This window comes from Haliotis asinina, chromosome 16 (assembly GCF_037392515.1).
Source record: "Haliotis asinina isolate JCU_RB_2024 chromosome 16, JCU_Hal_asi_v2, whole genome shotgun sequence".
NCBI lineage: Eukaryota > Metazoa > Mollusca > Gastropoda > Lepetellida > Haliotidae > Haliotis > Haliotis asinina.
This window is the reverse complement of record NC_090295.1, coordinates 12,644,542-12,662,256: the sequence shown is the minus strand read 5'-3', so window position 1 is coordinate 12,662,256 and position 17,715 is coordinate 12,644,542. Positions and strand designations below refer to the sequence as shown.

The 17,715-nt window shown below is 39.4% G+C and overlaps 1 protein-coding gene across 1 annotated transcript; it reads left to right on the top strand.

The window, feature by feature from the left end:
- Window positions 1-70: 70 nt before the first annotated feature.
- Window positions 71-17,398, top strand: LOC137268068 (solute carrier family 2, facilitated glucose transporter member 1-like). Its single transcript, XM_067802572.1, has 12 exons — window positions 71-184; window positions 2,634-2,732; window positions 3,162-3,322; window positions 7,747-7,871; window positions 8,917-9,087; window positions 10,012-10,119; window positions 11,527-11,615; window positions 11,944-12,042; window positions 13,018-13,230; window positions 13,890-13,965; window positions 14,805-14,932; window positions 15,495-17,398. Exons 1-12 carry the CDS (start codon window positions 83-85, stop codon window positions 15,705-15,707), a joined length of 1,584 nt encoding a protein of 527 aa, XP_067658673.1. The 5' UTR covers window positions 71-82; the 3' UTR covers window positions 15,708-17,398.
- The last annotated feature ends 317 nt before the right edge of the window (window positions 17,399-17,715 follow it).

Here is a 17,715-nt window from a genome sequence, read left to right as displayed (position 1 = left end):
AAAGGATTTCATAAGTTTATAAACCCAAAGAACATTGCTATACATTTAACGTCACGTGACAATCACGTGTTGTGCTGTCAAAATGGCAGACGGGCAAGAACGCAAACCTTTACTGTCTTCGAGTGATGGCGAAGGGGCAAAAGAATATGATGACTATAGAATTGGCAAGGCCAAAACGAAACATGTACGTATTATGAATTGAGCTGTTAAATGTTGAATTGCTGTATTGCAATACTATTCTTTAAAATGCATCGAAGTATGCATTTATAAACATGCAGCTAGAAGCAAGAAATTGCACCAGCAGCACTATGCAGCATTTGTGTACATGATTTTTGGGGGTATGTTTGATGTTTGGGAACATTTCCGCCAGTATGCCCCCTTAAACATTATACCTGCCAAATTATGTATCATCTGAATGTATATTCCTTATCTGATAACATGTTTCGTTCATGGTATCTGAACAAAATCAAAGGTATATACATTCAACTTCTAGAAATGCCACTCAAAGAAATGCTTCCTCGCCTTTTAATTTAGGGGTGATACAAGTGGAAGTCTTACCGTTGTTTGTTTATATTAGAAATGTTCGAGTTCATTGGAGCCACCATTGCAAATTGCCCATCATGTGCGTAAGTTTAGAGTGTTTGTCATTGAGATAGGATTGTTGATATCGTTACAGTTTTGTGACTTGAGGTCAAAATGATGTCACACTAGAAACGACCACATTAACATCATTTGACATTTGTTTTTAAGAAGTTGCATTTTTCTTAGAAGGATTACATGTAAAGTTAACATGGTGAATGTGCACATTTTGGTGCATTGAACAAGGTCTGCGGTAGTTCATAAATAAATAGTCTTTCAGCAATATGCCAAGCTTACTCCAACTTTGTTTTGAAACATCCATTGTATTCCAGTTTATTTAGTTTTAAGTTTCAAGATGTAAGTGAACTACCTGAAAGATTCAGTACATGAGTGAGTGAGTAAGTTTAGTTTTACACTGCACTCAGCACTATTCTAGCTATATGGTGGTGGCCTGTAATTAATCAAGTCTGGACCAGACCATCCAGTGATCAACAGCATCAACATCAATCTGCACAACTGGGAACCATTGATGTGTCAACCAAGTCAGTGAGCCTCAATGACCACCCCATCCTGTTAGTTGCCTCTTGAATGAAACATACTGTCATGCATAGCATATATATTTTCAGTTGGATTAATGAAATTTGGTGTTTGCTTCAAAATGATAAAATTAGTTCAGAAAAATAATCTATATCCTTTAAGACAAGTATGTCTGAGAATAGGAAAAATCAAGATTTGTAGTTATAGCAAAGCTTTCCTGCCAGTCGGTTGAGGTCAGTGTTCATGAAGTGTGCAGCTGACCTTATTAGTAGTACATGTACATGCAGTTATCTCTTCTGATAGAGAGTTTACATTATTTCTGAAGGTCAGTGACTGACACAATTACAGCTAACTGAAGGCCACTAGTTATCAGTGTTTTAGGGACACAATACTGTTATCTCTTAAAATTGGTCCTTCATGACTGTTGTCTATTGATCAAAGAAAACAATGATCATTCAAGGCATGGAACTTGTGACTATGATATGATCTATTTACTAGTATTCTCTCGTAATTTTAGTTAGTAGATGAATTACCAATAGCATTTCTAGTTTTACTGCAAGTATCAGTACTGTTCAGATCTTACTATTCTTAGTAATAGCATTCTGTATCTGTTGGAAGCAAGTTACCGCATTCAAAGTGAAATGTATAATTGATAACATTTCTGACATTTTGCTGTTTCTTCTGCATAACACATGTATTCATTTGTAGACAGATTGAATTGAGCATGAAACATTCATCAGCACTAAGTTTCAGTATCATGAAGTGCTGTACTTTCGTTTTGCCACGGATCAAGCAGTTAATGTTAGTCTCACATGGGTACAGTGCATGATGCCCATTTCCGGTGTCACTGTATTGCTGGAATATTGCTAAAAGCAGCGTAAACCATGTTCAGTAACTAGCTCAACTGCTATGATAATCAAGCGACTTACAAATGTGTCTATTACTAGTATATTGACAAATGATTATTCTATCCCCTGAGGACAAATGTCAGATTGTGAATGGTAGTAAAGACAGCTTGTCAGAAACGGGACTAAATGCATTGTACCAAATGACTTGAAGTTATGGATGTCCTTGTACTTTATGTCATTGTGTTACACTGGCATGAGTGAGTCCTTGATCACAACATCAATAGCTGTTTTTCTCAGATCGATCAAAAAAGTTGCTAATTTGGTTCAATTTTAACTTTTTCACATGAGAGTTAACTCTTAATTGAAGTCTAACTGAATTAATTGAATTTCTCAGTCATTATTTCTTGGTACCATTGAAGAATTGAATTGGTCTTTAGTAACCCATGTTCTTGTAAGAGGCAACTGACAGGATTGGGTGGTCAGACTTTGTTGACCCAAGTCATTGTATACCAGTTGTGTAGATCAATGCTCATACTGTTGACCACTGAATTGTCTAGTCCAGAGTTGATTACTAGCATAGCTGTAAAAATGCTGAGCGTGGTGTTAAAAAATAACAACAACCAATCAATCAACATTATTTCTTGAGGGAATGTATATACTGTGTTGCAGGGTTTCAACAGCCATCTGGCATTGGCCATTGCAGCAATCACTTTGGGTTCATCCTTTCAGTTTGGCTACAACACAGGAGTCGTCAATTCTCCAGAAGAGGTATGCAGCTTGATCAAGAAGGAGAGTGTGTGTAAAGTGAAAAGGTGCACTGAAATACAGTGATTACAACATGTACAAGGGTGTGTGTGAATTTGGCCTAGTGGTCAAAGCGTTCACTCGTCACACTGAAAACCCGTGTTTGATTAACCACATGAGAACAATGTGTGAAATTCATTTCTGTCACTACCATGATATTGCTGGGATGTTGTTAAAAGCAGCGTAATCTCATTCTGTTTGCCACCAATTTTGCAGAAAACTTTGAAAAATAAGAAATTGGTTCATTCTGTTCTTAACAGTAGATAAAGCTTTTGTTTGGGGAATATTAGCAGTTTATGTAACTTTGTATGCTTGTGTTGGCTTTCAATACACTCTGCTCACAATGTTTCTTGATCGTGTCATCCAAATGAATTCTTGTATTGCTTTTCTCAGATTATTCAGGAGTTCTACAATGAAACCTACTTTGATCGGAATGGGGAATACATGCAGCCCTCACTGAAGACCCTACTGTGGTCCATCACTGTGGCCATATATGCAGTCGGGGGCATGATTGGCGGTGTCAGTGCTGGATACTGGGCCAACAGATATGGCAGGTTTGTACATCTGGCTACCTTTCCACAAAGCTGTAGTAGCATTACAACATATCGTTGGCAGGGTTTCCAAAATCCCATCGCCCGTTGCCCGGGACAAATAATATCTTCTTACTTTTCCATGGGCTACTAGATAATTTCCACTTATAGTTTCAAACTGCAAATAAACTTGGGTTTCATTTCATATCTGCTTGTAATGTATTTATGAAATTTTGCATTAATAATAAAGTACAGTTATCGTTCTTTCAAATCTTTGATGTATAGTTCAGTAAACATAAACATGAAACATTAACATTGTGTCACAAAATCAGGGTAACTGGAAAGTTAGTCAGGACAAGTTACTTTCTTGAAGTCACTTGCCCTATGGCAAGTGGCTTTTAAGAATATTTTGAAACACTGACCGTTGGCTTATGAATAGTGTAGTGCTTTGGACTCATTGTGGATAGGGTCTCATGGCACCTTTCACAAACAAATCTCTGCACTAAGGTGACTGAGTCCTGTTTTTAACCTATACTTGCATCTGTAGTAGATCTGAGATCATTTGATGGAATTTGTCTGTTATTTGCGACAACAGGTTAAGCTGTCACATCAGTATGTATATGAGAACCATCCAAGCCATTTATATCAATGGTTACATCAGTAGTTTGAAGCTGGTATTCAGAAACCCTTTTGAAAAGGAACCTATCCTATCTCATGTCTTGTACTTCTCTCTCGATTCAATATGACCTGCTGTGTTGGACAAACTGTAAATAAAAATCTTTGGCCTCACTTGCCCTCATACCAGTGTGCTCCATGCTGGCCTTTTTGAGGATACCTGTGCACAGGCAAACTGTAGCGCAAAAGGAGCTGTGCAGCATAGAGAATATGACAAGGCTTGTTATATGCAAGCAAAGTGAGCAAAGGTTGGCCACATACTTCCAGCGCTTCGGATCGAAAAATATCTTTCATGTCAAAATAAAATATGGCCACCATCAAAAGTACACTCCCATTTCTTCACTTGGTTGTGCTCTCAGATTTTCTACCCCATGCTTGATAATTAATCACATGAAATATGTTTTATTCAACATTTTAAGCGCCAAGTGTGGTGTTCAGATCATTCTTCGCCTTTCATTACCCCTGCCAGCTTCCGGTTGAACGGAGTGACAGAACAAGAATAAGCAGAAATTAAAAAGAAAAACCATATTGCCTAATTTTATCATGAACCAGTTGAAATTTATTTGTCTTATCTGTTGTTGCTATTGTTAGAATTTTCGTAACATTGATTCTATATAAAACACTTCTGGCGTAATGGGTGAATGTAGCAGGGGAGGTAACTGTAAGTATTAAATGTGGAATAATACCCTCCTGTTCCTTCACTCCATTGAACCGGAAACTGGAAGGGGGAATGGAGGCGAAGTAGGGTCTGATATACCACGAGATGCGCTTAAAATGTTGAATAAAAATTATTTCATGTGAGTAATTGTTCAACATGGGGTTGGAAATGTGAGAGCACAACCCAGTGAAGAAATGGGTATATACTTCTGATGGTGGCAATATTTTGTTTTGGCATGATAAATATTTTTCGAACCTATGTAAGGATAGTATGTTTCTTTAGCACTTACGGTCTATAAAGAAACTCAAGGGCCATGTATCTGGCTGCTATTTACTCAGTTTGAACCACTACAACTGCTTGGGACTTTAAATGAAGTTTAAAACCTTTTTCCTTGTAGTGATGGCTACTGCAGCTCGTATATCTCAGCCTCAAGGACTTTATGTCAATCGTGATGATAAGAAGCATGCTTTCCTGGGTCTCTGTCGGGTCTTTGTAGCATAGCATACACCTAGTTGCCAGGACAGCTGGATCGTGTGTGTTCAATTCCCCTGTTGGCCACCATTGTTGGGCCAGCTGATTCCATTGTCAACCACCTCCAGAGCCAAAGTCTCGCAGACTACACTGACTTTTTGCTTTGCCAGCCTACCATTCCAGCATCTTTGCCAGCCTACCATTCCAGCATCTTTGCCAGCCTACCATTCCAGCATCTTTGCCAGCCTACCATTCCAGCATCTTTGCCAGCCTACCATTCCAGCATCTTTGCCAGCCTACCATTCCAGCATCTTTGCCAGCCTACCATTCCAGCATCTTTGCCAGCCTACCATTCCAGCATCTTTGCCAGCCTACCATTCCAGCATCTTTGCCAGCCTACCATTCCAGCATCTTTGCCAGCCTACCATTCCAGCATCTTTGCCAGCCTACCATTCCAGCATCTTTGCCAGCCTACCATTCCAGCATCTTTGCCAGCCTACCATTCCAGCATCTTTGCCAGCCTACCATTCCAGCATCTTTGCCAGCCTACCATTCCAGCATCTTTGCCAGCCTACCATTCCAGCATCTTTGCCAGCCTACCATTCCAGCATCTTTGCCAGCCTACCATTCCAGCATCTTTGCCAGCCTACCATTCCAGCATCTTTGCCAGCCTACCATTCCAGCATCTTTGCCAGCCTACCATTCCAGCATCTTTGCCAGCCTACCATTCCAGCATCTTTGCCAGCCTACCATTCCAGCATCTTTGCCAGCCTACCATTCCAGCATCTTTGCCAGCCTACCATTCCAGCATCTTTGCCAGCCTACCATTCCAGCATCTTTGCCAGCCTACCATTCCAGCATCTTTGCCAGCCTACCATTCCAGCATCTTTGCCAGCCTACCATTCCAGCATCTTTGCCAGCCTACCATTCCAGCATCTTTGCCAGCCTACCATTCCAGCATCTTTGCCAGCCTACCATTCCAGCATCTTTGCCAGCCTACCATTCCAGCATCTTTGCCAGCCTACCATTCCAGCATCTTTGCCAGCCTACCATTCCAGCATCTTTGCCAGCCTACCATTCCAGCATCTTTGCCAGCCTACCATTCCAGCATCTTTGCCAGCCTACCATTCCAGCATCTTTGCCAGCCTACCATTCCAGCATCTTTGCCAGCCTACCATTCCAGCATCTTTGCCAGCCTACCATTCCAGCATCTTTGCCAGCCTACCATTCCAGCATCTTTGCCAGCCTACCATTCCAGCATCTTTGCCAGCCTACCATTCCAGCATCTTTGCCAGCCTACCATTCCAGCATCTTTGCCAGCCTACCATTCCAGCATCTTTGCCAGCCTACCATTCCAGCATCTTTGCCAGCCTACCATTCCTCAAGCAACCTCTAATATACATGATTAGACTCAATCTTTAGCTTTGGCGATGGCTGTTCATGGTAACTGTTCTTTGACATCCATTATTGAAGGTTTTTTTTAGCAAATCAACACAATGTTCTCTTTCACTCTATGAGAGACCTCTCCGTGACTGATGTCCAACAACTACATCTGTTCGGACTCCTTATGCTCGCGCAGTAGTTATCATTACATCATTACCACTCCAGTGTACTTACCTCTACTCTGCAGAGCAGTTGTGTAAGTGAATCTGTAAATGTCTGTAAATCATGACTTGGCAAGTTTTACTCATCAAAAGTTACGGCCTTTCATTTTGTGCTAAGGTTGCATTTGAAGTCCACTTCACTCAGGAGCACCTATCTCCCTGGGAGTCGTTGTACTTAATTTACCATGGGGTTTGGAGAACCCATATAAGCTTAGGAGCTGCAAGTTACAGGCCTTCCTTTTGTAGCACTATCTCCAGTTGACTTCCAACAACACTGCTTCTGCTGTTTGCACTGTCCTGAAAAGGGTATTCTGCGACTCACCATCGAGATACAGGATAAATTTAATAATTTGGAAGTTTTAACATTTTTTCTTTAGCATATTTATGTACTTATCCTATCTGACGTGATGAATGCTTGCTTGGCCTACCCACTACTCAGATTATTTACGTTGCAATAAGAGTGATGATGATTGAGGTAAGATGGTCACGTGAGCAGGTCCAGGTATGTGCACCATGCTTTCCAGGAAGTTCTCTAGGCATTCTGATATGGAGACAGGCAAGTGAGGCCAAAGATTTATATTTTCAGCAGGTCGAACTGAAGAGAGAGACTACAAGATGTGAGATAGGATTGGTATATAAATATACAATTTATTGTTAAAATTTCCAATTTGTATGATAGGCAACTTCGCTGTTGTAAAAGATGCCACATTTTGGTATGGACTCTAACACTAACACTCTACACATTATGTACATAGAGAATAAATTAAAGGTATGTGAGTTCATACACTTAAAGAGGTTGATTTACAGTGTGATGACATTACTGAAGGTTCTTGTGAAAAGAAGTTATCTGTCAATAAGAATTGTTCCTCTTCATCATGCCAACTTCTAAATGCCAATTAAAGTAGTTACAGAACCATTTTGGAAAAAAAACGTCATCTTTTGTTACTCACCTGGAAGTTTATGTTAGGTTGTTGATGATGTTTTGACACTGCATCATCATGTGTTTTGGTCAGCATTTCAGTTGTTTTGATTCCATACAGGAAGGGAGCTCTGCTGAGGAACAATGTTATTGCAGTGATAGCTGGTGGTCTTCTTGGCTTCTCCAAGATGGCCAAGTCCTACGAAATGCTCATCGTGGGTCGGTTTATCTCTGGATTAAATGCAGGTAGAGTGGAACTCACCGATTAATTCAAGAAAGAACTGGCAAATAGAGTCGTGAACTCATCAGATTCATATTGTGAGCTGTGTCAGTCAGTAGATGGTATTAACCCATGAAGATTTTTGTAACTGATCTTCAACAGTCCATGCTTGTAACAGGCAACTTCTGAGTTTGGGAGATCAGCCTCGCTGACTTGTTTGAAATGTGTCACTGCATCCCTACTGTGTACATCAACAGTCATTATGCCAATCAATGGACTGCCTTAGGCAGACTTGATTATGTACAAACAGAAACCAGCTTGAATATTGCTGAGTGTAACATTACACAATGAACAAACCAGCAAACAAACAACAAGGCATTAAAGAGAACCTTGTTCAAGGACAAGCTATGATAAAAGATCCAAGGACAAGCTATGATAAAAGATCAGGTGAGGTGAAACTGAGTTTAAGAGTACATTTCCTCATATGACGACAAGCTGCGTGTGTATATGTGGCTGCTTGTACTTGCCCAGAATTAACTGGTATTGTAGTGCTAGCTCACTGAGATACCATACCTCTGTTAAGCATGAAGCATGACTCTGTGCCAACCATTCCTTGTTGTACCAAGGATGCTTAGCACCAGGCAGTGACTAACAAGTACCATATTTCGACATCATTTGGTATGGCATGTCCAGGGATCGAACCTGTAACCTTCCGCTCTCAGGGCAGACGCTTTAACCACTGCATCATGGATCTGGTCTGAGGAAAACCGGCAATGACCAGTCTGATTGCTTAACTTTACATTTTTTCACTCATATGTTTTAATAACCTCTAACATATTATATACATATCTGTACCTGCTGAGGTTCTCATTGTTCCAAGAGTCAACATTGGAATGGTTCCTATGTACCTGTCTGAGATTGTGTTGTGTTCTCACTGTTCCAGGAGTCAACACTGGCATTGTTCTCATGTACCTGTCTGAGATTGTGTTATGTTCTCACTGTTCCAGGAGTCAACACTGGCATTGTTCCCATATACCTGTCTGAGATTGTGTTGTGTTTTCTCTGTTCCAGGAGTCAATACTGGCATTGTTCCCATGTACCTGTCTGAGATAGCACCAATATCCCTGCGTGGTCTGGCAGGCACATTCAATCAGCTGGCCATCACAACTGGAGTGTTTGTATCTCAGCTGCTGGGATTGGAATTCATCCTTGGTTCGCAGACATTATGGCCAATATGTCTAGGTGTGATTATTGTGATTCCTCCACTTCAGCTTATTAATATATGAATGAAAAATACCTCTTCACACAAATATCTTTTGAAATGTTTATGTTTGATTTTGTTATAATCAAATTGATATGACATGCATGAAAGGGATTTGAGAAATTTTACACCTCTCATTGATCTACAGCAACAAATGCATGCTTTGAGAAGTGACTAATTGGTCCAGGTCGTCGGGCTTGCTGACATGGAATCATATCAGAGTTGCATAGATTTGCTCATGCTGTTGATCACTGGATTATCTTGTCCTGACTCAGTTACTTACAGACCACTGCCAAATAGCTGCAATATTATTAAGTTTGACTTCAAACAACACACCAGCCTACCAACCAAATCTTGATATGACAAGACATAAAACCAACCTACCAACCAAATCTCTCACTCTTAATTTGATAACACATGAAACCAACCTACCAACCAAATCTCTCACTCTTAATTTGACAACACATAAAACCAACCTACCAACCAAATCTCTCACTCTTCATTTGACAACACATAAAAACACAACCAAATCTCTCACTCTTCATTTGACAACACATAAAAACCAACCTACCAACCAAATCTCTCACTCTTCATTTGACAACACATAAAACCAACCACTAGACACCAGAGGTTTAGTAGGAATGGTCCTGTTTCTTTTCAATCATAGGTTAACTCATCCAGGCTTATTTACAATTTACCATGCAATAAAGCTGTTTCTAGCTATCTTCATCACTGCAGGGGACACCAGAGATAGGCTTCACACATTGCACCCATGATGGGAAGCAAACCCAGGCTGTCGGCTTGAAAAGCAAGCTATTTATCCACAAGGCTACCCAACCCCTCACGTACTAAGGAAAATAAAGATTAAAAAAGACACTGAGTAGAAGTAAACATGTTTGTTTCAGCGCTGACCTGCGGACCTGTAGTGTTCCAGCTGTTGACACTGACCTGTTGCCCCGAGAGTCCACGTTTCCTGATGCTGTCTCGGGAGGATACGGAGGGTGCCAAGGAAGGTCAGTGATATTCTACTCTGAGATCATGTGAATGAGTATTGTTTTACTCTGCTCTTACCAATGTTCCAGCAATATCACGGTGGGTAACACCAGAATTGACCTTCTCATATTGTGCCCATGTGGGGCATCGAACCTGAGTCTTTAGAGCGACAAGTAAATGCTTTAGCCCCTAGGTTACCCCTTTTGCCCCTCTTAGATCATGTGCAAAGATCTGAGAGCACCTCTTTAAGAGTCTGTGAGAGAGGATTAGGCCTGAGCAGGTGAGTTAAGTTGGTAAGTGACACGTGTCAACAGGAATTAACTGTTGTGTCGCAATTCTTCAGTCACTTGCCATGTCAATGTGCCTAGTCCAGTCAGTTCAATCAAAGTTCTCTAAACCGACATGCCCCCTATACCGGCATTTTTTGACAGTCCCAATGAAAGCCAGTTTAGTGAGCTTTCACTGTATTAGATTTCCTTATCATATAAACAGATATAATCTGAGATTTTCCATTGGTAACAGACTGAAGCCGTGCTATTACATTGTTGTAGATGTATTTTGACTTTGTAAGGGTTGTACTATGTTCCTGGTGGCAACTGTCACCTTGTTTCCCCCTGAGAGGTGCGACATGCGATTTTTACCCATTTCTTTCCTCCAAAGTCAAGTTTAGTTCAATCCTGCCGTTTTTCTCATGGTCTGTCATGGTATCCATAATGGGAAAAGCAGGCTGCTGAATCCATGAAGCTTAAAGCTGCACTTTAGTTTGGTCTACAGTCCACTACAGATGCCATTATCTTTCATCTCTGGTTGTCATGTTATGATGGGTTCACCTTTCTCACATTTTGATAAGGTTTTGAGACGTTCTCTCAAAACTTTCTATAGATGAAACATGGGCACTGGCCAGCTTTTGACCATGTTTGTGAAGGCCATGAAGGCCAGTATCAGATGCACAGAATGAATGCCAGAGAATGCAATGCACAGTATCTCAATGGCCCAGTAAAATGCCACACACATGGATGCATGATAGAACAGGCCAATCGGCCACCATACAACTTTAGCTTGCAGTGCTAACTGGGACAAAACGAGCAACAAGGATGAAACAACCGTAAGAACTCATGAGATAAAGCCCTCCTAACAGTCCCTCCTCTGCCATTACGTTCTTCACTGTAAGGCGTAATGAGAGCTTGGCTCTGGTCACGTGGGACTGCTTTGGTTGGAAAGGCAAAGGGAGGCTAGTCTGGTGGGTGATTTTACGATCACTTCAGGGAACTGAAACCCATTCAAGTCTCCACATGACCATCGAAAGGAGAAGGGAGGTGAGCAATAAGCATGAATCAGGATAAGTATGGAATATCAATCTTATCAGAAAATTTACATGTTTTTTAATGATTCTGATATTGTTTGAAAGTCACTGATGTTGTTTACAGCGCTGATGTGGCTGAGGAAGTCATACGACGTAGAGGATGAAATTGAAGAGATGAATTTGGAAAAAGCTGATGAAAAGAAACAATCTGATGTAAGGACTTTCACGCATGCACAAACACACACATGCATGCACGCACCCACCCACCCACTTGTCAAAATGAGGGGAATAATCTTGAATATGATGCTAAGCCCCATTTCCCATCAATCTTGATCCTGAAAATGTTAACTTAATGCTTTGATATATTAGAGGAATTTCCTTTTGTTCCTCTTGTAATTTTTGGAACAAATATATGTTGTCTTGAAAATGACTTTCAAAACATCATTATGTGAAAGTATTAATATATTAAAAGTGTCCTGACTATTATTATGGTTATTTTGCTTATAAAATTTTATCATGTGTGACAAATGTATTTTTTCAGTTCAAGATATCACATCTGTTTCTACACAATGAACTCCGCATCCCACTTACCATCAGCGTTGTCCTACAGCTGACACAGCAGTTCTCAGGAATTAATGCTGTAAGGATTTTCATACAATTTATACTAACATGAACCCATGCTTGCCATAAAAGGCAATTAAGCTGGTCTTAAGAGGCGACTTACGAGATCGGGTGGTCAGACTCGCTTGACGCATGTCATCATATCCCAGTTCTGTAGATAAATAGATAAATGCTTGTGCTGTTGATCTCTGGATTGTCTGGCTTGATTTACAGACCACCGCCATACAGCTGTAATATTGCTGAATGTGGAGTTAAACAACCGACCAACCTAACTCTGTTCCTCTGATTTCATTTAGTGCTGCCTGATAACTTCTATATGAGGTGTGAAAAGATATATTAATTATCCCCATTATAAAATATTGAGTGGTGGACGATGATTTATGGAAATAATGATACATTAAAAATATCTTCACGTGAATGCAAAACATTGATAACAAGTTGTTATGCCAGTAGTATATATGTGCACCATCATATCATTGACAGTTGTGACAGATGTAATGCCTGTCATAACCTCAAGTACCATGAAGATCCGGTTCTTCAGCTGGCCAGTGTCCATGTTTCATGCATAGAAAGTCTCCTTCTGGGCCAAACTTAAATCTGTTTTTACTCACTTATGAGAAAACCCCAAGCTTGTTGTACAAGGCGACTATCAGGATTGAGGTCTCAGGCTTGCTGATTTTGTTCTCATCATATCACAACTGCATAAATTGATGTTCATGCTGTTAATCACTGGATTGCCTGTACCTCATATTTATTATTTACCGACGGCCACCATACAGCTGAAATATTGCCAGTACAGCCTGAAATAACAAGAAAATAAAACCTCAAAGTTACTTTTCAAATATTCATCAAGAATTGATTGATAATCAGTCAACAGTTATCGATATCAAAGATACATGTATATGTTGATAATCAGCTACCGAACACAGGAAAAACTTCCATGCAGTTCACCTGACTATGACCTGATCTACCATTTATCTTTTTACATCCACAGGTGATATACTACTCAACAAGTATATATGAATCAGCTCAGTTGTCTGAGCAAAACTCACAGTTTGCAACACTGGGATCGGCCATAGTGAATGTATTGATGACATTTGTGTCAGCTCTGATCATTGACAGGGCAGGGCGGCGCATCCTGCTCCTGTTGGGGTTAGGAGGGATGTTTGTCTTCACTGTCATCCTCACTGTGGCTCTTGTATTTGAGGTGAGTGAGTGAGTGAGTGAGTGAGTGAGTGAGTGAGTGAGTTTTATGCAGCTTTTTTACGCTGCTACACCACCCCATGAAAGACATAGCATTTGGTTTGATTTGATTAATTTTGTGTTTGTAATCTATCTAGTAGTGAAGCCACCAACAGCAGACAATGAAGTTAGTCAGTACAAACAATCATGGGCTTCATTTATGTGGGCATCTGTGAAGATCTAGCTTGATAATTGATCTTCAGTAACCCATGCTTGTCGTTAGAACTAACAGGATTGGGTGGTCAGGCTTGCTGACTTGGTTGACACATGTCATCGTATCCCAGTTACATAGATAAATACTCATGATGACGATCGCTGGATTTTCTGGTCCGGACTTGGTTATTTGCTGTCCGATCCCTGAAGATCCAGCTTAGCATTAGATCCAGCTTTAACAATCCATGTCTGTCATAAGAGGCCACTATTGGGATCAGACACCCAGACATGTTTGACACATGTCATCATTTGTGTTGACTGATGCTCATGCTGTTGATCATAGAATCACAGAATCACAGAATCCCAGACCCGATTATTTACCAACCACCATCTTATATCTTGAATATTGCAAAATGTAGCATTAACAACAAACAAACAAAACACTCATGGAGACCATTATGTTCTTTTCAGCACCAAGTGTCATGGCTCTCCTACCTGTGCATTGTGGCCGTCATCTGTTACATCATCTTCTTTGCAGTCGGACCAGGTAATGTGTGCTGGGAGAAATCAGTCAGACAGAATCAATATGTGTAACATTAATCTGTATTACACACGTGCGTCACAAGGCCTGATGTGTTTACAGGGGTTAAAAAATCACATCGCCTGACACCCGGGTCAAGTCAGTTCTCATTTCAGGAAATCAAATAATCGTATTTTACTTGTTCATGGGCTATTAGATCATTTCTGATTATGGTTTCAAAGTGCAAATAAACTAGGTTTTCATTTTATATCTGCTAAAAGTGTAGCCATTAAATTTTTCAGGGTTATCTTTCTTTGCTATTTTTCACTTTTCGATAAGTAGTTCAGTAAGCATAAACATCAAATACCATGTTAATTTATTCTTTCATAATTACATCATCGTGTCATAAAAGTAGTCTTTACTCTCTTAAGGTCATTTGCCCTGGTTTACAAAACATTCTGAACCCAAACACATCCTTGCTTGATTAAACTTGAGAGAGAGAGAGAGAGAGACAGAGAGAGAGAGACAGAGAGAGAGAGAGACAGAGAGAGAGACAGAGAGAGAGACAGAGAGAGAGAGACAGAGAGAGAGACACAGAGAGAGAGAGACACAGAGAGAGAGAGAGAGAATGTAACTTATTCTTTCACTGAATTAACCAAACAGTCTCTACCCACCCACCCTCCAAACCATGCATGCTGGATCTCAATCAGTGGTATTTAGGAAAGATCTTATTGCAAAACGATCTGAATTTGTGGAAATAACTAAGGATTTGAACTGTTTGAGAATGTAGAAGGGGATTATTTCCATTGTCCAGACTTTTTGTAATCATAAACAAAATACCTAATGAGAAAGTTCATTATTCTCAGGGTCCATTCCCTGGCTGATTGTGGCAGAGTTGTTCGCTCAGGGTCCAAGGTCAGCGGCTGTCAGTACAGCAGTACTCGTCAACTGGTCGGCCAACTGTGTCGTGGGTCTGGTATTCCCCACACTGCAGGTAGGCTGGGGTGTTGGTATAATATTCAAAATCCAAGAATTTTATGTCAGTCAGGTTTTGGTTGTCTTGATTGAATGTTGCATGTTTGAAATCGTAATTGCAATTAAGATATTATCATGGCAGCTATGTGCTGAATTTATACTATTTAGAATTAAGAAAATATAACAGACGGACATGAATGTCTAGATGGATGGATGAATGGATTGATGTTAATAACTGAGAACATAAACAAGGACAGAAATGAACCTTTTGGTATTTCGTTTTAGCGTTAAACACGAAAAGTGTTGTGTTTGGTTGTGTCTGGAAATCGCCAACCACAAAATAGCAAATGAGCCCATTCCAGAACAGTGAGAGTAGAATAGTGAGAATTTAATAGTAAAGTGGACTGCACCACCATTCAGATTCACAGGTTCAAAGGACTGATCGGCATTATTCTTAAGCTCGTCTGACAGTAGAGTCATTCAATCACATCACATCTATAATTCTTGCGGCTTTTACAAATTACTTTGTGAATTGTTAAACTATGCATGTGTTTTTCTTACTGTAAATTTATCTCTTGCAGAAATCCATTGGTGTTTATTCATTTGTTCCGTTCGCTGTCATGCTGTTACTGTCCTTCCTGTTCACGATGTTGAAAGTACCAGAGACGAAGGGCAAGACGATTGAGGAGATCACACACCTTTTCAAGGACAACATAGATAAACTTCACATCAAGGATGTGGAAGTACTGTCACCTGATCTAGACACATCAGGATCAATACAGAAAGAATTTTAATGTCTCAGAATAGTTTAAGTTTGAATGATGTGGCCTTTGAAAGGTTTGTTTAATGAGTGTGCTTTCTCTGCAGCAATACAACAGTCTTTCCATGTACAACTGACTTGTAACAAAAGAACCAAACATCTAGACAGTTACACAGCCATGATGAGCATATGACTGCCTGAGCCTCAGTTTGGTTTGGTGTTATGGCAACGAGTGCTTGGGACATGATCAGACCAAGAAACCTTCTTTCTGAGACTGAATGGAATGAAAAAAGAACTAGATTTTGTGAAAGTGTTAAAACATGAGCCCTGATTGATGATGCTAGGAGGACATATTAGCAGTCTATTTTTGAAACAGAGAAAACATTCATTGCATATTCAGGGATTTACCTTGAGACCTATATTACAGGGTACCTGGTACTCATATTCCAAATTTTCTGGGGTCCTGGATTACAAAATGGGGGTCCCAAACAATTAGATATCATTATTAAGATTATGTTGTAATAATGCTGTAATTCAGCTACTGTTATTGTGTTTTGTTTCATGATCATCACACTGTTACAGTAATTTAATTGCAAATGATACCATATTCAGCTACTGTTATTGTGTTGTGTTTCATGATCATCACACTGTTACAGTAATTTAATTGCAAATGATACCATATTCAGCTACTGTTATTGTGTTGTGTTTCATGATCATCACACTGTTACAGTAATTTAATTGCAAATGATACCATATTCAGCTACTGTTATTGTGTTGTGTTTCATGATCATCACACTGTTACAGTAATTTAATTGCAAATGATACCATATTCAGCTACTGTTATTGTGTTGTGTTTCATGATCATCACACTGTTACAGTAATTTAATTGCAAATGATACCATATTCAGCTACTGTTATTGTGTTGTGTTTCATGATCATCACACTGTTACAGTAATTTAATTGCAAATGATACCATATTCAGCTACTGTTATTGTGTTGTGTTTCATGATCATCACACTGTTACAGTAATTTAATTGCAAATGATACCATATTCAGCTACTGTTATTGTGTTGTGTTTCATGATCATCACACTGTTACAGTAATTTAATTGCAAATGATACCATATTCAGCTACTGTTATTGTGTTGTGTTTCATGATCATCACACTGTTACAGTAATTTAATTGCAAATGATACCATATTCAGCTACTGTTATTGTGTTGTGTTTCATGATCATCACACTGTTACAGTAATTTAATTGCAAATGATACCATATTCAGCTACTGTTATTGTGTTGTGTTTCATGATCATCACACTGTTACAGTAATTTAATTGCAAATGATACCATATTCAGCTACTGTTATTGTGTTGTGTTTCATGATCATCACACTGTTACAGTAATTTAATTGCAAATGATACCATATTCAGCTACTGTTATTGTGTTTTGTTTCATGATCATCACACTGTTACAGTAATTTAATTGCAAATGATACCATATTCAGCTACTGTTATTGTGTTGTGTTTCATGATCATCACACTGTTACAGTAATTTAATTGCAAATGATACCATATTCAGCTACTGTTATTGTGTTGTGTTTCATGATCATCACACTGTTACAGTAATTTAATTGCAAATGATACCATATTCAGCTACTGTTATTGTGTTGTGTTTCATGATCATCACACTGTTACAGTAATTTAATTGCAAATGATACCATATTCAGCTACTGTTATTGTGTTGTGTTTCATGATCATCACACTGTTACAGTAATTTAATTGCAAATGATACCATATTCAGCTACTGTTATTGTGTTGTGTTTCATGATCATCACACTGTTACAGTAATTTAATTGCAAATGATACCATATTCAGCTACTGTTATTGTGTTGTGTTTCATGATCATCACACTGTTACAGTAATTTAATTGCAAATGATACCATATTCAGCTACTGTTATTGTGTTGTGTTTCATGATCATCACACTGTTACAGTAATTTAATTGCAAATGATACCATATTCAGCTACTGTTATTGTGTTGTGTTTCA